Consider the following 24,154-nt stretch of genomic DNA (forward strand, 5'->3'; position numbering starts at 1 on the left):
TAGTTTTTATAGTCAAATTAATTGTTAAGAAATTGCTGAACTTCTTAAAAACAAAACAACATACTTTTTAATTCATACAACCTGCAAGTAATTCATACAAAATATTGTCAGTCATACCAAAATAGTATTGACACACACAAGCAGTACTATCCATAATGGCAAGCAGGTTAAACATAATAAAAACAAGGAAAATTAATTATGAAACTGATAAAACAATGAACCCTAAACTCCAAGTATATCGATATGCTGGCAAACAGGTTTGATATTTCAAAAGCTTTCCACTCTAATCCTATATATATTAATAAAGTTGACTAAGATGTACCCTTGAATAAAAAGAACCAACTGTAGAACAGTATTATAGTGTAATCTTATTTATATTTAAAAACAAACTGTAATAAAAGATGAATATATTTACTTGTTTTTGGTTAGTAAATTTCTAGAAGAAACTTAGTAGTTGTTACCTCTCAAGGTGGGAGGTTATTAAGATAAGGGAGGACTTTAACTTTTTGCCTTATTGTAGTATCTCTTTAATTTATTTTAAGGATAGAGGTTCATGGTATAAAAAAAAAAAAGTTTTAAAAATTAAGTCTTGCCATCTATTATATCTGATTCAAAGTAAATATTTTACAGAAACATTTGAAGTTTTAACACTGTAAAGTATCTTTAACTTGTCTACATTCTTTAGAAAGGTGAGGGTGGAAAGGTGGGAAAATAACTAAAACAACATGTTCTACTTAAAAAAGCAGAAAGTCCTAACATTTTTTTAATTAGTGAAAGATATCAGAGACACTTATGCTTTAGTGGAAACTATGATATGTACAAACTCTAGAAATTTTACCATGCTGTCCCAGTTTTTAAAAAAGAGTCAACACTGGAAAAGTTCACTGGAAAAACTGTGCCGTTTTCAATGCACTGCAACAAGGCCTGTTATGTGACCTAAAGTCTTATGCAAAGATGCTTTGAATTTAGAGCTAAAATAATTTTTTTCTATAGATGAGAGTGATGTACTTTCTTGTATCACTCAATGAGAATTATACAACTCAAAATTTTCCTTCTGTGTTGTTAGTTGCCAGAATGCACAGCAAAATTCAATGCTCAATAGTAATAACTATGTCAGCCCAGCTGTCTGGGCTCCTTTTCCTAAATTAGCAGGTTGGTTGGTTTGTTCCCTTTTTGTTCCCTGCCAGCAAGCCATCCTCAATTATTTTTGGAGGGCAGAGTACATGAACAAACACACACACACTTCCTTAATTGGAAGTGTGAGATGAAATATGAGGTAAATTTACATAACATATTGCAGATATTTTTCCTTTTCTAATAATCTAGATCTTAAACAAAAAAACAATAAAATAACAAAACATTAAACTCTTGCTTTTAAAAGTAATAATAACATAAGATTATCAGCTTATCAGCAGGGTGCTAGTGAACTCAAAAGTAAACTATAAATTTAAAAGCCACTTTATAAAAACTGGGTTCGGCAACAGATTTCTGAAGTTGACTGACCAATTTCTAAATTGCTCATTTTAATTGACAAGTATTTACTGAATGTCCACTCAACGATCCCTGCTCTCTTGTAGTTTCTCATCTAGTGGAGGATACAGACAATAAACAATTGTCACACAAATAAATGTAAAGTTATAAATGTATGTTAGAAGAAATTCTGACTAAATCTAGGAAAAACAAAAATTTAAAGTAATTAAAAATAGCTGTTAAGACAAGGCTGGAGTCTGAAGAAAACTAAGAGTAAACATGAACTCAGTGTGGTAAATATCACCTGGACTGTTGTCTCTTGCTGTCATCTGCATAAGAAGTGCCATCTGCTTTCGTTCTGAGAGTGGATAACCAAAAAGAATGCTAACTGGTGTGGACTTCTTATTTCCAGCTTCCTTTTTTGTCTTCTTCTTTTCTGGACCTTCTTTCTCTGGAATTATTAATAAATATGTTAAGAATTTGAAACAATGGAAGCACTCAAAAGCAAAACATAAGAGATGACTTTAAAAAAAATAGATGTTATACATGTATATGAGAAACAGGTGTATGAACCAGCAATAGGCAGACAAAAGAGGACTACACTTTTATTTATATTATACAATTAATTTTCTCCCTGAATGCTTTTAAAAATATATTATTAATGCTATTGTTTTGAGAGAACCAATGACATTTGGAAATTTACTCCCAGTAAAATTTTTTATTTTAATCATTTGTTCTATTAAAATTTAACTTCTTCAATAACATTTCAAACATTCCTTAGTGTTATCTTTGAAACTTCTCCTTCATTCATTATAATTTTATTTTTTAATTAATGCTAAGCCTATACAGCAATGTTCCTTCAAATTACTTCCTAATGATTTATGCAATCTTCTAAGAAGATAAGTATATAAGGCAAGTCTCAACACACAGAGCAATTATTGACAAAAACGCACCGCATCACTTTATTAGTCATAGAAAAGTTGAACAAGAAATATTAAAGCTAAAAATGAACAAATTAAAGATTCTGAATGTGTACGTGTGTGTGTGTGTATATATGTGTGTTTAACAGAGATCTTGCAAAAACTCAAAAATGTCTAAAGATTTTTCAAAAGATGTGATCTACCGTAAGTCAGCTCTCAGACTTAGCTATCTGGGAAATCCTTTGGCAATGGAAGTCAGCATTCCCCATAAGTGGGAGAAAATTAAGATGGAACTGGATTCCACAGGTCAAAGAGATAGAGATGTCTGTTCTTTTTTTAGGACTTCTCTGGGAGTTAATTCAGGTGGCGCTATTAGAGCTAATGCAGAAGGTCAGACTATTAACTATCTAGGCATCTCTTTCTTGGGAAACTCTATACAAATATCTGAGATTTACTGATCCAGATTTGAGGGTCCTGCAAAGAGGGGCTACAAAAACAAACAAACAAACAAACAAACAAGTAAAATTTAAAAACAAATGTAAAACAGCAAAAATGAATGGAGGAAGAAAAGGCTTGTGGTGTTTTCAGGCAAATGTGGCCAGCACCTAGCCTACTCTAAGAGACAAGCGTTTACTAATCTAACAAGTTTCAAGAAACCAATAAGTTTGATATTATTTAAACATTATTAAGTATTATCATTTGCAGCATAGAAGTTAAAGTAATAATTCTTGCAGTGTACCACTTAATTAGAATATAATGGCATCCTAATGGTCTAGAAAAATTAGAGTTCCTAATATTTAAACTCTCCTGCTGACAAATCACTCAAAATTCAATAGCTCCTAAATTGCTTCCTTTGTTGATATTTGATTTTATATAACAAAAAATTTCAAGATTTAAGTCAGTCTTTATTAAGAGTTCTAATGTATTACTATTTTCATTTTCCTCGTTTCATTATCATTAATGATCCAATTTAGTACAAATCCAGTTTCAGTATGGTTTCACCTTACCAAATTTCTTGTAAAGCCCTAAAGAGGTCTTTTAGAGAACCTATATTTTTCTGAAACATATACTTTCTCCTAATGTTCTGTTCACTTTGGTTCTCTTGTATTTAATGAGGAACCAAAACTGGTGTTGCTTTAATGATTTTCCATCTGATTAACAAATCTTTAAATATAATGAATGTACTTTTCACCTAAAAATAAAATATTTAACTGTGAAATTTTATAGAAAGTAGAAAAGTTGTATTAAGGAAAATAAGTAAAATCTAGTAATTAGAGGAAACAAATTAAATAATTTCTAAAATTTTGGGGGAAAATCTGTCTTTTATTTTCTCATTTGCAAGACAATTGATTTTTTTTTGTTTTTTATTGCATTTTAATAGAATGTTTTAAAAAGAATATGCTTTCAAGGGATATATATACTCAGTTTACAGAAAATGTGAGACACTTATAATGAATTTATTAGAATTCCACACTGCCAAGTGATCAAAGATATAATCATTACATTTGAAAAAGAATAAACAAATTGGATATACCCCAAATTTGAGTTAGCTACTAGCATTCAATCCAAATTCTATTTTTTGTTTGAGTGACTTTAGTCATTTGTCCGAGTTCATGTTTTACATGAGCTAGGAAAAGAAGGTAAGTAAATAGTAGTGGGTGTAAGATAGTTAGGTTAGAGGTAACTATATACCATTCTTCAAAATTGTGTTAGATTAACATGTCCCAAAGTGTGCTTTTTCAAGTTGAACGAAGTTTTGGCTATTTCAGATCTATCCTGTGAAGAACTTGTTTCCTGTGACCTGTCTTCTCAGGTTTTAGTAACTAAAATATGTATTTATATGTCCAAATAACCAGTCAGCATTTTAAAATTTAAACACAGAAATACTGACACATGTACTTATTTAAAGCACAGCCTATTACAGACTTGAAATTGCACTCAGCCACCCTATAGATTTAAAAAAATAATAATTCAAATAATTCACTTATGACTAAAGAAATTGACTTTTAAATAATCCAACGTTCTTTATTTCAAGGTTCAGAGGATCTTTAGAAATATAGAGAAGTCTCAGTCTTATAATTTCAAAACTGATGCTTTTTTTTTTCAGGTCTTGTCAGAATAAACAGAAAGCTCAACACTGTCACATCCCAATTAAGTATAGAGTATATTAAGGAGAAGAAACAAAACTGTTTTTCTTGGACCCTGGCCAGGTGGCTCAGTTAGATGGAGCGTGGTCCTGTACACCAAAAAGGCTATGGGGTTTGATTTCCGGTGGGGGTGCATATGAGGCAACTGAATGATGTTTCTCTCTCTCCCCACCTTCCTCTTTCTCTAAAATCAACAAAACATATCCTCGGGTGTTTTACTTGGGAAATTGGTTGATAAATTTATTATTGTCTCAAAAAATAAAGAATATGACATTTTCCCACAAAGCAGTCATTGTGTAATGCAACAACTCAAATACAGCTGAACATAATTAAATGAACAGGTCTGGAATCTGAAAATTTTCTAAAATATTTGTTTTTAAAAAAATACTGCATAATTGAAGGGTCACATGACGTTGTCTATCAAAATCCACTTGGTATATATACCTTGGTGAAGGGTATACAGCAAGAGAGACTATACACCCTGGGTATCTTCCCATAGGGGTTGTTAAAACGGGTTGACTTTTCACACTATTTTCTAGAAAATAATGTTGAGAAAAAAATGTTGCCATTACTCTGGTTCTAAATATTGACACAAATCTCTAACAGTGTAACAGTTAGGTGCCTGTATCTTTTGATTTCCAGCAAAGGTACTCAGATCATGAATGGTTTCATCACATATAGTTCTTTCAGGTGGACCCTGGCACTCAGGAGTCCCATTTTAGAAAAGTACACCTAACTCCACAGTAAGTGTAGGTCTTTTAAATTTAATGCTGATTATAAACATGACCCTACCCCCAAGTTTTGATAACCAAGTACAACTGACTTATCAGCTCAATGAACAGTTTTTGGGATAATTTTAAGAATAATTAGTTAGTTCTACACCACTTCTACAAATTTATTAAATAAAGTATATCAGAAACAGAAGGTTTACTTCAGATTTTATAGCTAAATATCATATGTTGAAAAGTGGACACTTAGATACCTAGGGACTAAATAATATTTTACATTAAGAAACATTAAAGATAAGAATGCAAGTCCATTAAAAAAAGACAACACACGTAACTAATTAGTTGTCACAGTCTAGAAAATATTTATTTTTTATTTTAAAATAACACTGTTTACATATTCTCTTGTATTCTTCTATCTGGAGCAATTATGAAGCATGATACCTAGTGCCATCCGAACAGAGAAGTTACAACACAGTTAATGGTAATGGCATTTCTCCAGGAGATATGCTGTTCTAACCCACTTTTAATTTCAACATAGGCAGCAAAGTCAATAGAGTTCAACTTAAAAATTTTCTAAAATATTTGTTTTTAAAAAATATTTCATAATTGAAGGGTCACATGACATTGTCTATCAAAATCCACTTGGTATATATACCTTGGTAAAGGGTATACAGCAAGAGAGACTATATACCCTGGGTATCTTCCCACAGGGGTTGTTAAAACGGGTTGACTTTTCACACTATTTTCTATGGGAACAGTGCCCCATGTTGCACTGTACAACACCTGAGTGGCGGTTATACAGTAGTCCTGCTTATAATATGTTCATACATAGCATGTGTTGATGTGATGCACTGATATCTCAAACAAAAGCTGGAAAATCTGGTGTCATGATGTAGTTCACTTATTCAACCAAAGATATTTATATGTTGGTTTGAAAAGAAGTTATTTATAGTACAATAATTAATTGTAAATGTGACAGAGACCACTGGCTAAACAAGAGTCCCTGATAATCTAATTACCTGAGTATGTCCTGTAAGAAGATATAAGTCTCTCCCCCCAATTTTCACTTGTATGTCCTGGATCTGAATCTACAGAATGAGAAGAGACAGGAGAAAAGAAAAAAGCACACGAAGGGAAATGCAGAATTCAACAAGCCAACATTTTTCAAAAGATCACTAGTTAGTTAAGTCAGTGATAATGTAATGTTTTTCCAAAAGGTTACTTTTAGGGTAAAGCCAAAAATACATATAAGTAAAACTCAGGTTTGGCCCACACCTAAGATTTCAGTTTCTTCAACTAGAATATTAAAGTTAAGAAAGTCAACTATGCAGTTTTCAATAGATATTACTGATGCTGTTTATTACAACATATGGCCTTTGAAGTTACATATATATTTTCAATTTGTGAATAATTATAAAAGATGCAGTACTCTATCACTGTTTTTCTGTTTCGAATCTGTCTTTAGAAAACTTGAACGGACTTTAATCACCTTTTTTAAGAGGGTCAAAACTACTCAGAAGACAAAAGAACACTTAGTATCATTCTAGACCACAGAACTTTCTATAAATTATACACATTTCCAATGGTATGAAATACACTGACCACTACTAAAGTCTTCTTAGAAAGAGTAGCCTCAATCAAAATAAGGTTATTAGCTAAGATAAGAATATGGAATTCTGCCTAACAATTCATGACAGACAAATACAATATGAAGGATTGACTTTTTTGGTAGAGCAGATATTTCTACTTATAAATAAACAATATGTCATTTTAACTCACAATGACATAATTCTGAGATTCATATTCTCAACCTACTGAGACATACTTTTCTTTCCAGTATCATTATTATGGACATTATATAAGAGTTCAGTTAAGTATAAGAAAACAAAAGTTTTAAAAAACATTTAGAGATCAAGTAACCCCAAAACATAGCATTTGAAAAAAATTTTTATATTTTTTTATTGATTTCAAACAGAAAAGGAGAGGGAGATAGAAACATGAATGATGAGAGAGAATCATCGATCGGCTGCCTCCTGCACACCCCCCACTGGGGATCAAGCCCGCAACCCAGGCATGTGTCCTGACCCAGAATCGAACCGTGACGTCCAGGTTCACTGGTCAGTGCTTAACCACTGAGACACACCAGCCAGGTGCATTTGAAAATTGTAAGGATAATCCTAAAAGTTTAGTGATGAGAAGGCTCACTCAATTGAAAGTGAAGTCATTAATAAAATAACATTTAGACCAATTCTAAAGCAAGTGGGTAAATGACAAGCCTTTCAATGGACACTTATATTTCAAAAGTGAGCACATTAAATTAGCAACTAGAAGAATTCCATGAAGAATATTTAAAATTTCACTTAAGGACAAGGAAAAATTCAAAACGGCCACTGTAGATTATATAGGAAAGAAAAAGTGACAAGGAATAAGTTGTGCCAACAAACAGAATTAAAGGGATTATTGAAAATAGATCATATTATTTTGACAGATTAAAGCATAGTGGATAAACTGAACTTTCAACTACATTCATTAGATAACAGAGTAGTATAACAGTTTATCCAAATCTTCCTTTGGAAGAAATCAAACCATCCTCACTCCACATACCCCTTGGATTTTACTCAAAAAAGTATGTTCATATTTGGGGCATCTGAATGTGTATTCTATGAAAACTTAATTGAGAAATGGAAAATTTTAAGCTTCTATATCCTTTACTCAAGCCATTTCTTCCTTCTATGCTATACTGCGTCTAGACTGTAATGAGACTATTGCTACCTACTGAGGTTTCTATAAAACTCAAGTGCTAAGCAGAGCAATTATCTCTCTCTGATATTTTCTTCATAGCAAGATAAGACAAGCAATACTTGTATTTTAAAAAGCCATCTTTAAAGTTAATATGCTGTTCTGGGTTGCAAGAGAATAAGAAAAAAATACCAAGAATGACTTAAAAGGTTTGCACTGTATGTTTGAAAATTTTATAATAAAAAGGGCGGGAGTAAATCTGTAATAAATAATCTCCACGAAAATCACCAAAAGGTGATTGAGAAGCACTGATTTTACTTGCTACTTTAACACAGTTACCAGAAAAATTATACTGGTTGTCTTATTTAAAATTTTTTTCATTGATTTTTTTTTTTAATAAGAGAAAAAAGGGAGATAGGAAGGGAAGCGGGGAGAGATATATCAATTTATTGTTTCACTTATTTATGCATTCTGTGCCCTGACTGGGAATTGAATCCACAACCTTGGCATATTGGGACGACGTTCCTACTAGCTGAGATACTGTATCTGGCTAGGCTCTGCCCTGTCTTCTTTTTTTTTAATCCTCACCTGAGGGTATTTTTCCAATGATTTTTAGAGAGAGTGGAAGGGAGAGAGGGAGGAGATGGAGGGAGGGAGGGAAGGAGGGGGAGGGAGGAGATATCAATGTGAGAAAGACACATCAACTAGTTGCGCCTTGTACACGCCCTGAAGCCCGGGCTGGGGATCAAACCTGCAACCCAGGTACGTGCCCATGACTGAGAATTGAACCTGAGACCCTTCAGTACACAGGCTGATGCTCTAACCACTGAGAACACCAGCCAGGGTAGGTCTTGTTTTCTTATTTTAAAAAGTTCCTGTCTCCAAATCTGCTTAAGTCATATTAAATAGAGTAAATCCTTCAACGGCATCTATAGCTTAAGGAAAATAAAATTTCTGAGGCTAGCTGGCAGAGATGATTTAGTTCAAAACATTTGAACATGCTTTACAACTGTCACCTTGAACTTTGGGCACAAATACTGTGCGCCTCTTTGGATTTTCTTATACCACATTATCTACATATGCCAAAAGAAAAAAATGAGTAAGCAAATAATGCCTTCTAAGAGAAAACAAGTATTTTAAAAGTGAAGGATGTTGTATCTTTCACTTCTTTAAACATACAAACTAAAATGATGAAGTACTACTTCTTTACCTTTATAGAACATAGATCTATCAAAACCTAAAGAAAAACATGTATCCCAATGTTTTTTGAGATTAAAGAATATTCATATTCTGCTGGAGGCTTAGTAACTAAGTATAATTATTTTGGAGAAATATCATAGAAATGTTTAATCCTTTAACCCTGAAACCCTTCTCCTAGGAATAAAAAGGAATAGCCCTGGTTGGGTGGATCAGTTGTTAGGAGCGTCGACCCGTGAACCAAAAAGGTCGTGGGTTTGATTTCCGGTGAGGGCATATAACTAGGTTGCGGGTTTGATCCCCAATGTGGGGTGCATATGGGAGGCAGCCGACTGATGTTCCTCTCTCTTTCTCAAATAGATAAAAAACATATCCTCAGGTGAGGATTAAAAAAAGGGGGAGAGAAATAATTCAGTGTATAATAAAAATACAATGTGCAAAAATGCTTTTTATGGCATTACTCGAAATAAAATAATTGCAGATTTAGTTTGGAGGTCAAAAAGAGATTCTCTCATGTGTACTCTCAAGACAGCTGTTCAGTACTTTCATGTGAAGGGATTGTGGCTTTCCCTTGGATGCCATTAGACTAAGAAAGAAAAAAGAAGTATGATTTTTATGACTGATTGTACAGGAATAAAGTTTGCTTAGGGAGAAATATCAGTTATTAATTACTGTGCTAAAAACTTTATACTATACAGTGGCCACATTGTAAGGCGTCTACCCAGTATTCACTTTCTCCTTCTTACCAGAAATACTCCAATTCTGATTAGGGTGACAATCTGCCCAGGTAAAAGTATCCGACTTTTCAAACTCCCCAGCAACTAGGGTAGTATAACCAAATGAGATGCAGGCAGAAATTCCTAGGAAAGTTGTTTCTTTAGTAAAAAAGGCAAAGTCTCACTGGGAGAAAAATACCTTTGCCCTTGGGCCTTCCTCCTATTTTCTGCCCAGGAGGAAGCACATGATTTCTTGTGATTATAAGGCAAAATGCTAAGGAAAAAGCCCATGTATGAGCTACGGGTGGCAGAGCAGAAAGTTAAAAAGAGCCCGGTCCCTGATGGCATTACTGAACTGCATAGGCATAGCAGTTCACTACTAGAGTATCTCAAAATGAAGACTAAGAATGACATCCTGCTGATGGCATTATTGCTGATTTTGGGACCACTGAGCCTTCCTTGGACAATATGAATATCTTTTTAAAAAACAGTTAATGACTGTGTCTCTTTAAAGTATGTTCATTATTTTAAAAATTCAAGCCACACAAAAACATACAAAGAAAGAGAGAAATCACCCCAAATCCTGGAAATAAAATGTTAACATCTGGTGAGCATTATTCCAAGTACCCCTTTAAATATAGGTAAAGTCAAAGGAGGTAGGAGAGAGACAAAGAAAGAGAGAGAGAAAGAAATTTATGTAAGAACTGGAAAATATCATATACATGCACTATTTTAAACATAAAAAGAAAAAAAACCCAAAGAAATTACTTCTCTATATACTAAAATATAACACACACACAAATTTCTGAATAAAGAAAGATTAAAAGTTTTAAGCAATTGTTTAAAAAAACTATGTATTTCAGTTTTAGACAGTATCAGTGAATCCTGTGGTATAAGACCAACAATACACTAAGTTTAGGCTTAGTTCTACCATGAAAGTCTTTTAAACAATCTTCTTTCCATACGTGTTAGTATCTGTTCTGAATGAACATACACATAAATATACAGAACGTGATCTTTAATACAACCAGACAGTACGTATTATTTCATAACCTATTTTTCAGTTTATATACTATGAACAACTTTCCATACTGCACATTCTTCTACAATATTATTTTTAAGGATAAAATCATATTTCTTTATTGGCTTTACTACAATTTAACAAATCCTATATTGACAGTATTTTCCTGGTTTTTGTTTTTGCTATTATAAACAATGCTGACACAAACACACTTAGAGATAATTTTTACTCTCATCAATATTTACAGACTAAATGGCAAAGAATAAACCAAATGTTAACAAATGTTTAGTTTTAGATATATGTTGTCATATATACTCCAATAATGTACTTCTATAATTTAAATAAGTTCCTATTTCCAACCAGGGACCACTTGGTATGATTTAATTCAACAATAATTTTGTCAATCATTATAAATTGCACTTCCCTGATTCCTACTGATTTTTTTTACATATTTCTTTGCCAACTGTAATTTTGTTGTTCTAAACTACTTGCTTGTACCTTTTGTCCATTTTCCCATTTTTGTGTTTTTTTCTTCACATTTAAGAGTTTTTAAAATACTAATATATTAAGACAAGGGTTGTTATATATATGAAAAATCTCACCCTGGCCGATGTGGCTCAGTGGGTTGGGCACCAAAAAGTCGCTTGTTTGATTTCGTCAGGGCTCATGCCTGGGTTGCAGGCTCAATCCCTGGTAGGGGGCGTGCAGAAGGTAGCCAATTGATGTTTTGCTCTTACATTAATGTTTCTCTCTCTCTCTTTCTACCACTTCCTCTCTAAAAAAATCAATTAAAAAAATCTTAAAATAAAAATATTTTCTGTATTTCTTTATAATTTCAGCTAATAATTTACAATATAGTACACTGTATGAAAAAGATCAATGTCAAATGTGAGATTTGATGTTATAATTATCTTTTATATGAAAATTATCACTTAATGATATTTTGCATTCTATTTTTAAAAAATATTTTTATTGATTTTGAGAGAGAGAGGAAGGGAGAGGGACAAAGAGAAACATTTATGTGAGAGTGCAATATTGATCGGCTACCTCCTGCATGCTAACTGGGGATGGAGCCCACAACCTGGGCATGTATCCTGACTGGGAATAGAACCAGCAACCTTTTGGTGCATAGGATGATACTAAACCAACTGAGCCACACCAGCCAGGGCTATTTTATTTTTTTAAATAATAAAAATAAGACAGCTGATTTGTAAATAAGACATTTTGCTTTGGGCCAGGAGAAATTCTTCTTAATGTTGTGTGTGTGTGCGCACTCATGTGGGTGGGCAAAACTAAAGCTTTCATCTATTATTTTCTAAAATTTATAAATTCAGCCTATTAAAAATATAAATATATATGTTTAAATACATTAAAATCTTGTTTAGCATTAGTATGTAACCTTTTCAAAGAAAAATAAGAGTTTGTTATGAAATAGTCTTAAAAAAAGAAAGCTACAACATCCCACTAAAATTCAGTAAGTAGAAAAACTGTAGCAGGGGTAAAGTATATAAACCAATTAATAAAGTATGAATTAGGTTATGTTTATTCTATGCCTAAAGTTGATGTTTTCCTAAATAACATACTCTTATTTTGTTGTAAATAAAAGACAAATAATCCACCTGATCTAATAATAAAGGTTCTCATGGGAAGTTTATTATTTTGAAACCTTGCTTATTTCTAAAAATATGTTAAACTGAATGCATCTAAATTCCTTCTTCAAACTACTAGTAGAAATATTACTGTCACTAGAAAACAAAACCTGGTTAACATAAGTAAGTACTTTAAAAATGACTAGCAAAAGGACCTCCAGGGAGAAAATATGAGATAATTTAAATCTTATAAATCTAAAAGTACATAAACACCTTCTTCTGGGCTAAGTGACTTAGTAATAGGTTGAGAACACTGCTTAAGGATAAGGAGAATCACGTCTCAAAAAAAAAAAAGATTTTGAATCTCTAGAAAAAAGCCGGGGTAACTTTCAATGAACAAAGCACACAAGTTCTTAATTACTGCAAAAAAGGGTAGTTTTCAAGATTTAAAAATATCATGAGTGTTTAAGAACAATTTCTAGCTCAAGTTAAGAGACCTATCTACTACTTACCTACTTCTTAAAGTGTACACAAAAATCAAATATTTTCTGAAGCTATGTTAGCATAGGGCATTTCAAAAGTCATTAGGGTATTTTCGCTGATTTCAGAATCAAAATCATTTCCATATTGATGATTAAGATGTCTACAAAGCTATAAATAGGATATAATTTCTGTACATAAACTCAGAATGGAACACTAACTTTCTGTGAATGAAGCTAAAACAGTCTTAAGAATAGTTCATTAATATTTAATGCAAGAAATAGAACAATTATGATAAATACATAAACATTCATGATTTTATCAGTTTCAAGAAATGATTAGTTCAGGGCTAAAACACAATCTAGTAATTTATTTATTTTAAAATATATCTTTATTGATTTCAGAGAGAGGAAAGGAGAGGGAGAGAGAGAGAGAGACAGAAACATCAATGATGAGAGAGTCATTGATCGGCTGCAGCCCGCAACCCGGGCATGTGCCCTGACCGGGAATCGAACCCTGATCTCCTGGATCCTAGGTCGATGCTTAACCGCTGAGCCACGCCCGGCCGGCCCAATCTAGTAATTTATTAGTGGTAGTAAGGTTCTAATCTATTACGAATAACTGAGATTTGATTGATGTCAAGAATCATCTCAAAGAGTTTTGAGAAAAAGAGTACTATGAATTAGGCAGTTAGCCTCAATAATTTTTCCCTCCTTTTTTGGGTGGGGGGTATGTATTTCTGAATCTAAAATGCCTAAACTTTTTTATTTGGTGGGTTCAATAATGTCCATAAAAACTCAACATCTTTTTCTCAAATGTATGTTATCCTATGCTCCCTTATTAAGAAATTTCACCATTAAATGCTTCCCTAAAAATTAAGTCTGAAAGTGGTAAGAGATTTGTAATAAACACTGAGAATAAGGAAAAAAGAAAATTGTTTTTTTTTAAATCTCTGATTAGAAACCATGTTTGGTGAGAACTATATAAATTTCTGCCCACAAAAGATAAATTTGAAATACTAAAATCCAAAAATTTCTCTATTGGGGTGAAAGAGGAATGATATGAGGAAAACCATAGTAAAAGATGATTAACCTTTTACAGAAAACAACAAATTATTCTACCTGTGTCTGAATCTCGTTCTTCATTTCTTGATGGGCTAATGGTAAAAGGAAGTTTACGTTTCATGGACGATTTCTCTTTCATCTCCTTGCCCACATCACTTCGATCAATTTTTGGAGTTCTGCTATAGGATGCAATCTTGTCTTTACTCTATTAAAAAAAATCAAATATGAATAAACTATAACAACATTAACTAAGCGATACAGTATTAAAAAACACTATGAAGGAACTTTTCAAACACACAAAAAAGTAGAGGGTATTATAAACCATCATTGTCCTCAATGCACTCAAGACCAGTTTCCACAATTACAACTTTTTCTAATTTGTTTCATATTCCCCTACTTTTACTTAATAATAGAATTTTAAAATAACAATAAAACAAAATACCTTGACTATAACAGAACTCTGTGTAAGTGTAATAGAGACATTGCCAATGAATAAATATAAATCTGAAAAAGTGAATTAAACAGTGTGTTTATTAATATCATGTGCCCACTCATTCAGGTGAAGTATACTATCCTCATGATCTACAGTTATTATCAAGGTCACTCTCATGATCCAACATCCGAATTGGTACAGCACAACTAAACTGGGCTACGATGATGACTCTTTTGTGAAAAATATGCTAGTTACTGAGAACTAAGTGGCATCACCTTAGGAGGAAGAGTTTAAAACAACAGTCTTCAAACAATAATAAATAGGCATCATAAATTGTAGAGATTCTCAGAAGCAAATTAGAAGTAGACTCAGGCTGCAGAAGACACTAGCTTTCAACTCAAGACAGAAATAAACTAAAGGAAGAACGAGGTGGGGGAAGGGCATAAAAAATAAAAATACTGGATTTTTTTAAAAAGCAGAATTTATCAATAAAACCAAAAGGTGATTCTAAGAGCAATAGAACAAAACTTTTAGTAAGTCTAATCATAAAAACGAGAGAGAAGAAAAACAAACATGAGATTAAGACCTAAATACAACTCCAGAGGAGATGTTATAAAGATACAGAAAAATACTGTATTCATTTTTCTATCACTAAAAATTTAAGACCTGAAAAACTGGATTTTCTTAGAAAACATGCATTTCTAAAAATTAGTTTATGAAAGAAAAATCCAAGGAACATATTTTCCATTTCATATAAATAATGCTATAGCATAAAAGATGAGAAGCTACCCAATTCATTTTTAAGTCTAAAATAAAACTGATACCTAAGAAGAGCCCAAAATAGAAATTATAGACTAAATCGCTTATGAAATAAATGCAAACATAAACTGCCCTAAATAAACTATGAAATCAAATTTAGTGTCTTAGAAAGATAACAGAGTGAAATCTTGATATAATGAACTAATTTGGGCCAGGGTGGTGTCTGTAAATCCAGAAGTCCGTTATATAATAAAAGTAGGTTTTCTGAATGTGTATGTTAAAAAATTGACATATTAGTTTACCTATTTTTATTTACATAGACACATTTGTGTAATTAAAATTAAGTATGAAAAGTTTAATTTCACAGAAATTTTCTTTATGTATTACAGTAATTTTAACCTTATACTGAACAGTCTAATAAATGCAGGCATTCAAGAGTCATCATAAGTAAACAAATGTACACAGTTGGGGGCATGGTTTAGCACATGGGTTAAAACTGCTGCAAAAGTCATGCCACGTGATAACAGAACCAATTATTGTGTGCACTATGTGGTGTGATCATGTGCTAATCATCTGCGGAACACTGTTTATGAACGGTGACTCTTGGATTTAAATATGCAGACTATAGTTGTAGATAAGTAATATTTATGTAGGCAAAATTACTACAGTGTTTTTTTCCAACATATGGCCTATTCACTAAAATTTGTTAACAATAACAGTGAATTAATAACAAAAAAATAACCTGTTAATTTAATTATAAGCAAATCTTGGTTAAAAAGCATTTTAAAATTAGCAGGGTGTTAATTTTCACATATGACACACAAACCAAAAATTTTGTCAGTTAACTCCAAAGTCCGTTAAATTGAGGTCTGCAAAATTGAGGATTTACTGTATATCATAGTCAAGCAGGATTCATAGAATGTAAGAATAATTCACTATTAGGAAACCTTACAAAAATTCACTGTACCAAAGTATTAAAGAAAGCCCTGGCTGGTGTAGCTCAGTTAGTTAGGCATTCTCCCATGCACCAAAAGGTTGCTGATTCAATTCCAGGTCAGGGCACATGCCTGGGTTTCAGGCTCGATCCCCGGTAGGGGACATGCAGGAGGTGGCCCACTGATGTTTTGCATTCACATGGACGTTTCTCTCTCTCTCCCCGGAGTTTCCTCTGTCTCTAAAAATCAATAAAAAAATCTTTTTAAAAATGTTAAAGAAAAACCAGGGACAGGTGACAATATTATCTGAATAGACTACATTAATTCTTGATAAGTCTTAGCAAATTAGGAAGAGAATGTGACTCCCTTATATCTTAAGTGGTAAAGACTGTTGAAGAATAAAAGCCTCATTTACTCCCCAGTTTTAAGTAAAATTCTCTTAACCTGCTTTTTTCACTTCTGCCAATGAAATGGAGCTTCACAGGCATGCATTTTGTTCATAAGGTTTCTTTAAAATGTAGGTTTAATTATTCTTCAGGTATGATGAGGCCAGATCAGGAGACTACTGCCACTGAAAGGCAGTTTGCTCCTCATAGTTCCCGGGGGGGGGGGGGGGGGGGGGGGGGCATGCTATATCACGCAGCGACACATGGGGGAGCACCAATGTGGGTCAGAAAGCAAAGGAAGAGGAGGGAAATGTGGGCAAAAATGTTTATTTTGGTTTCAGCAGGCTATGAAGGTATAGGTATTGTTTCTCTAGTTATCTGGTACCCGGTTCTAGGGTGATTATGGCAGGGGGATAGTGGCCCAGAGTGTGAGAGCCAAATAAAGTTAGTGGTTGGGGATGGACTCTGGATTGGTTGGGTTTCCAACTTCTCTCCATCCGCACAGCTACTACCCATACTGCGTTTTGCTTATATATTTTTAATAACGCTCTAACTGGTCTCTACTATGGCCCTTCCCTCTGGCTCACTGGCTACAGAATTCCAAGATCCTTAGCAAGGCACACAAGGCCATAATGAACTGGCCCCTGTCTAATGCTCACCTCCTATCCTCTATCCTTTATAGGCTTACATTCTATCTTTGTATGCACTACTGTACAGATTCATCCGTTTTTGCATCGTCTCCTTGGGATACCCTTTGTTCCCACTTTCCTGATGGTCATATACTTATTCACCCTTCAGAATCTAGATTAAATATCTTTTCTACTGTAAGACCATCCCAGAATCCCCTAGAATTGATTGCTTCTCTCCTTTTTGTCCCATCATTGTACCCTCAATACTTTCATTAGTGTGGTTCTCAAAGTATGGTCCCTGAGACCACTTGAGGGGATCTGCAAGGTCAGAAACATGCTCATAATAATCCTAAGATGTTATGCCTTTCTCTCAAGCATGTATAGTTGAGGTTTCTAGAGACCACATGACAAGTGATATCTGAATACACTGAATACAAAACCAGAAAAGAACTAGGCTATCTGCTGTGAAGCTAGACATTAAAATTATTTTAAAAACCAATGACACTCTTCTCACTAATACTTTTTGTCTTGGAATAAAGGCATAAATCATTTTATTGCACTTTGCTTTACTGCACTTTCACATACTGTGTTTGCATCAACCTAGGAGCAAGGTCTTCCACTAGCAAAAAGATTATGACTCACTGAAAGCTCAGATGATGGACAGCATTTTTTAGCAATAAAGTAGATTTTAATTAAGGTATGTACATTGTTGTTTTTTGATGTAATGCTATTGCACACTTAATAGATTAAGTATAGTCTAAACATAACTTTTATATACACTGAGAAACCAAAAAATTGTGTAACTTGCTTTATTGTGAAATTCGCTTTAGTGCAATGGTCTGGAACTGAACCTGCAGTAGCTCCGAGGTATGTCTGTATATAGCTGTTTCTCAGAAAAATATATTATGTGTGTTAACATAATAGTTTTACTATTTTTAAAACCAATTAATAAACATTTAAATTCTTTTCTCAGTTTTAATTTCTGATATTATAAATAGCAACAGATATACCCACATATAAAAAAGCTCTTTGGGATCCTCAATTATGTTGAAGAGAATCAAGGGGCACTGATCACAAAACATTTCAGACACACAGGTAGAGTAATTAGGAGTCTTTATAAAGTTTAGACCAGGCCCTAATTACTCACTGTTTTATTCTAAGAGGAGAGGCACATAACACAACAGGAATCCCATATAAAGTTTGCTGGATAAATTAATGAAATCACTCTCCTAAAGATTTGTCACATTAAAATATATTAGGGAAAAATTTTATGGCGAAATGAAGATACTGGCAACTTATCTCCCCAAGAAATAATTATAAATCTGGACAAAAGTGTCAAAAACAGCCATTTCATGTCTCTAGAAATTGAACAAAAGTAAAGAATAGAGAAGAATTTTCTTCAATAAAAACTACTGAACTATGGATAAGAATAGTGAGTATCTTTGGCATTCTTGCACGGGGTGGCTCTCATTCCCTGGCCAATGCTCAGTTTACATGAAGTGCAACCAGGGTGGGGCTGGTGATAAAAACCAGCATCTTTGCTTCCAGAATGCCAACTTGAACTGATGTAGAGTGCCAGAAACTCACACCCAACCATATTGTTGATAAAAATAGCAAAGACGGTAGAAAACAATTGGGGGTGGTGGTGTAAAAACATAGTTCTAGTACCCTAATATTGTGGTCCCACTGGGCGCGGGGGGGGGCAACAGCTTGTGGATAAGCCAGAAATTTAACAGGGAGATAGCAGAAATGAGAGATGTAGGGGGCCCTAATAAGATTGCCACATATGCCCAGCTGACAGAGAAGCTATGTAAATGTGCAGGGAAGACCTAAGAAGGGCTAAGCTCTCCATATATAGCTCACTGACTGGGAGACTGTATGCATGTGCAGGGGAGATCTACACATCCTTGGTTGACTAGGAGGCTGTACACAAGCAAAGGCAAGATCTGGGTGATCCCAGAACAAAGAAAATGGCAGGGCAGATGTGAAAAATGCCTGAACACTGAATGTACTCCCCAATATACACACAAATCTGTCAGCAGAAGGTGAAAGAAAGTTGTCTGGTAAAGACGGTGGTATAGGTAAATGCAGTACTCATATCCTCCCACAACCATATCAAAACTACAACTAAATTACAGAACCACCATCATTCAGAACCACCTGAAATCTAGCTTAACGGAAGTCCTACAACTAAGAATTTAAAGAAGCCACACTGAGACGGGTAGGAGGGGTGGAGACGCAAAACGGGATGGTCCTGCGTGGTGAGTAAAAATAGGAAGGGATATCTCAGCTACAGAGGTCACCCCTGAGGAGTGAGAGGTCCCAGCCTCACACCAGGCTTCCCAGCCCAGGGTTTCAGAGCTAGGAAGAAAAGTCCCCATAACTTCTGGATGTAAAAACGAGTGGGGATTTTGGCTGAATGAGATAGATGGAGGGCTCCTGGAGTCTAAGGAAATTCCTCTAAAAGGGACCACACACAGACTTACTCAGACTCACTCCCTGAGTTCCAGTGCTGGGGCGGCAGCTCAAAAGGCACCAGGGACATAGGGTGAGAGACTGAATTGTCTGGCATCAGGGCGAGAGCAGGAGGGACAGCTTTCTCCCAGAGAGAAGTGTTGGCAGGTCATTATTCCATTTCTGAAACTACCCCCCTCCTCCGAGTGGACAAGTGGGTGCATATCAGTGTCTCCATCAACATGGCTCACAGTGTTTGCCCTGACATGGTGATTCCTTGAGACCCTACCCTACCCCACCCCACCCAACATGCGGGCCCACCCAAACTGTTTCCAGAGGCTTTTTCATACAAATGGTCTGTCATGGCTCATGCTATAGGCTTTCCTAAAATCTCTCAAACAAGCAGCATCTGGCTTCAGCTACCCCTGTATCTCTTGCTAAGTGACCCCAGGCCCATCAATAGTGAAAGCCATCCTTGGTTTGCAGCTTGGCCCCTCCTGGGGACCTCCAAGCCCAGCACAAGTAGCAGCCAAGTGCAGATCGTTTTGTAGCTCATGCTGAGTGGCCTGGGGGCAGAACATAGGTGGCGGCTGACCTTGACCTGTACCTGCACGGAGGTACCAGAGCCAGCACACCAGGTGGACAGCTTCAGATCTCATAGAAGCACCACCCAACCACCTCCACAAGACACACATTCAAGGGGTGGACTCAGGTGGCATGAGAGTCCTACTGAAGTAAGTCCTGCTCTGTGGGGTGGGCCCCTGCACAGCTGATCCTCCTTGGTGGTCCCAGCCAGTCCTTGTAGACTACAGGTCTTGGGGAAAATCCCTCCCATTGAAGTGCCAACAGCAATCAAGGCTCAACTACAATAGGAAGGTATACGCAGCTCACAAAGGGGTAAGGTGCACCTGGAATGCCCAGGTGAATGAGGAGGCTGTGCTACTGGACCCTACAGGACACCACTACATTAGGCCACTCTACCAAGCATGGGAGATATAGCAGCTCTACCAAATACATAGGAACAAACACAGGGAGGCTGCCAAAACAAGGAGACAAAAAAACATGTCCCAAATGAAAGACCAGAACAAAACTCCAGAAAAAGAACTAAACACAATGAAGACAGCAATCTACTAGGTGCAGAGTTCAACATACTGGTTATAAGGATGCTCAATGAACCTGAGAACTTCAACAGTATTAAAAAAATGACATGGAAACCATAAAAAAGAGCCAGTCAGAAATGAAGGACACACTAACTGAAATGAAGAATAATTTACAGGATATCAACAGTTGAGTAGCTGAAACTGAGAATCAAATCAATGGTTTGGAATATAAGGAAGCAAAAAATATCCAATCAGAACAAAAAGAAAAAAGAATCCAAAAAAAATGAGGATAGTAGAAGGAATCTCTGGGACAACTTCAAGGATACTCACATTCACATCATGGGGGTGCCAGAAGGGGAAGAGAGAAAGCAAGAAATTGAAAACCTATTTGGAAAAATAATGACAGAAAACCACTCTAACCTGGTGAGGGAAATAGACACACAGTCCAGGAAGTGCAAACAGTCCCAAACAAGATGAACCCAAAGGGGCCCACACCAAGACACATCATAATTAAAATGCCAAAGGTTAAAGACAAAGAGAGAATCTTAAAAGCAGCAGACAAAAACAGTTAGTTACCTTTAAAAGGGAGCTCCCATAAGACTGTCAGCTGACTTCTCAACAGAAACTTTGCAGGCCAGAAGGGACTGGCAAGGAATATTCAAAGTGAGACAAAGCAAGGACCAGTAACAAAGATTACTCTATCTAGCTAAGCTATCACTTAGAATCAAAGAGCAGATAAAGAGCTTCCCAGACAAGAAAAATTTAAAGTAATTCATCACCACCAAACCGGTATCACATGAAATGTTACAGGGTCTTCTTTAAGGAGAAGAAGAAGGGAAAAAAGATAAAAATATGAATAAAACAGCAATAAATATGTATTGATCAACAAGTCAATCTATAAAACAAAATAAACAAACAAGCAGAGCAGAAACAGAATCATAGATTCCATGAACATTTAGATGGTTGCCAGAGGGGTGGGAGGTTGGGTGAAAACGGTGAAGGAATTAAGAAGTACAAATTGTTTGTCACAGAATCTTCATGGGGATGTAAAGTACATCACATGGAATATAGTAATATTCTAATAACTATGTATGGTGCTAGGTGGGTATGAGATTTATCAAGATGGTCACTTAGCAAGTTATATAATGTCTAATCATTGGCATGTACACCAGAAACTAATATCGTTTTGTATGTCAATAGTAATTAAGAAAAAATGATTTAAATTAAAAAAAACCAGGAAGGTGAAAGCAAGTCTTCTGGTTCATGATGTTTGAGTACAACCTCTGACCAATCAATGGTTGATGACTTATCTATGCAGACACAGGGGCAACCCCTAGGAAGCAAGACTAAAACAGAGAAAGAAAAAAATGGACCCCAGTATCATGACAAATACCACAGGTAAGCTCCTGACATTTTACTAAAAACAAATCAAAACAATAACAATAACAATGAAAACCTTCAGGTGGAAAATAATGAGAATCTAGAGGTGCTACAATATACGGCCTAAACTGTCTAGTTTTCAATAAAAATTAAGACATTCAAAAAGGTAAGGAATACATATTCAATGGAAACTTCTGTGATTGAGCCCAGATATCAGACGTGGCAAGACTAGAAAGAAATAAAAAATTTTAATGAATTAAAATATGACAACAATGACATCAAATAGAGAATATAAATTTTAAAAATTACAGAAAGAGGCAAATGGAAATACTGAATTTAAAAATAGTAACTGAAAATGTATTAGATATGTTCCACAGGTGATGTGTGATGACCAAAAAAAAGAAAAAAAAGAAAAAGGTAAATTAAACATCCAAAATTTCATGAAAAAAACATTAATCTATACATCCAGGAAACTCAACAAACCCCACATAAAATAAGGGATCCTAAACACATTACAGTCAAACCGTTTAAAGACAAGAGAGTAGCAATAAAAAAAAAAAATTTATTAGAACAGCACAATGTAATTAACAGTTGACTTCTCATCAGAAACAGTTAAAAGAAGAAAGAAGTGGGATGACATACATATTCAATCTAATAAAATAAGTCAACTAAGAATTCTAATACCCAACAAAACTATGCTTTGAAAATAAAGGCAAATAATCATGAAAGACCACTGACTGCATAACTTCACTTATATGAAATACACAGAATAGGCAAGTCTATCTATATAGAAAGAAAGCCAACTGGTGGATGCTTAGGGCTGTGAAAGTTGGGGACAGAAAGGCGAATGACTGATAACGGGTATAGAGTGTTTTTCAGGTGAAAATGTTCTAAAACTGACAGTGGTAATGATTGCACAACTCTGTAAATACACTAAAACTCCTGCATTATACACTTTGAATGAGTAAATTGTATGGTATGTGAATTATAGCTCAATAAAGCTTTTTTTTCTTTTAAATGGCAAAATGAAGCTATTCCTAGATTAATGAATACGAAGAAAAATCAAAGATGAAGATCTTACAGTAAATACTAAGGAAAATTTTCAGAGACTGTAAGGAAATGATACCAGAAAATAACTTGAATCCATAGGAAGAAAGTAAGAGTGCTAAAATTGGTAAATTTGTAGGTATAAACAAAGAACTGTATATAAACATGTTTTTCTTTTCTTCTCTTATTTTTTTAAAAGAGAATATTGTATAAAATAATTATAACATTCCGTTGTTGCATTAGTTAACAAATGTAGATGTAATCTATATTACATAGATAGCACAAAGGGAAGGAAATAAAGCTATAATGGAGCAAAGTTACTATTTTTACTGGAATTAAGTCAATATTAACGTGTAGGAATTAGGATGCAGATTATAAACCCTAGATCAACATTTTAAAATTATAATTCAAGTAACATTCTTTAAAAAAAGTCACAGAAATTTAAATAGTATATAGGAAAAATTTTTTAAAAAAGGAAGCATAGATAAGAAACAAAGGCATGAAATGTATAACAGAGCAGAATAGCATCTATAAATCCAACCTTATCAACAATTACATTAAATGTGAGTAAACACTACTAAAGGCAGAGATTGTCAGTACAATCAGCAAAAGGAAATAAAAGTATCCATACTGAAAAAGTAAAATTATCTTTAAATGCAGATGACAATATCTCATTTGTAGAAAATCTTAAGGAATCCACAAAGTTTTAGAACCAAAAAATGAATTCAGTAAAGTCACTGGAGGCAAGGTCACTATATAAAAATCAATTATATTTCTATATACTAGCTATGAAAAATTCAAAATGAAATGATCTACAAGAGCATCCAAAAGAATAAAATGGGAACAATTCAACAACTGAAGCACACAATTTGCACACTGAAAACTACAAACCATCACTCAGAGAAGCTTAAGATATAAATAGAGAGATATTCTGTGGGGATGGATAGAAACACATATTGT

The 24,154-nt window shown here is 34.4% G+C and overlaps 1 protein-coding gene across 2 annotated transcripts in view; it reads right to left on the reverse strand.

Moving 5' to 3' along the window:
- ANKRD12 (ankyrin repeat domain 12) overlaps positions 1-24,154 on the reverse strand; it is a 90,732-nt gene that overhangs the window by 49,266 nt on the left and 17,312 nt on the right. Inside the window, exons 3-5 of one of the 2 annotated variants that reach the window (XM_016208914.2) lie at positions 14,129-14,276; positions 6,285-6,353; positions 1,775-1,921 (exon numbers count right to left, since the gene is read on the reverse strand). In XM_016208914.2, the coding sequence (XP_016064400.2) occupies positions 1,775-1,921; positions 6,285-6,353; positions 14,129-14,276 (364 nt within the window). The remainder of the gene's footprint in view (positions 1-1,774; positions 1,922-6,284; positions 6,354-14,128; positions 14,277-24,154) is intronic. The other variant, XM_016208915.2, reaches the window with a different exon arrangement.

Source organism: Miniopterus natalensis, chromosome 7 (assembly GCF_054644295.1).
Source record: "Miniopterus natalensis isolate mMinNat1 chromosome 7, mMinNat1.hap1, whole genome shotgun sequence".
NCBI classification, from domain to species: domain Eukaryota; kingdom Metazoa; phylum Chordata; class Mammalia; order Chiroptera; family Miniopteridae; genus Miniopterus; species Miniopterus natalensis.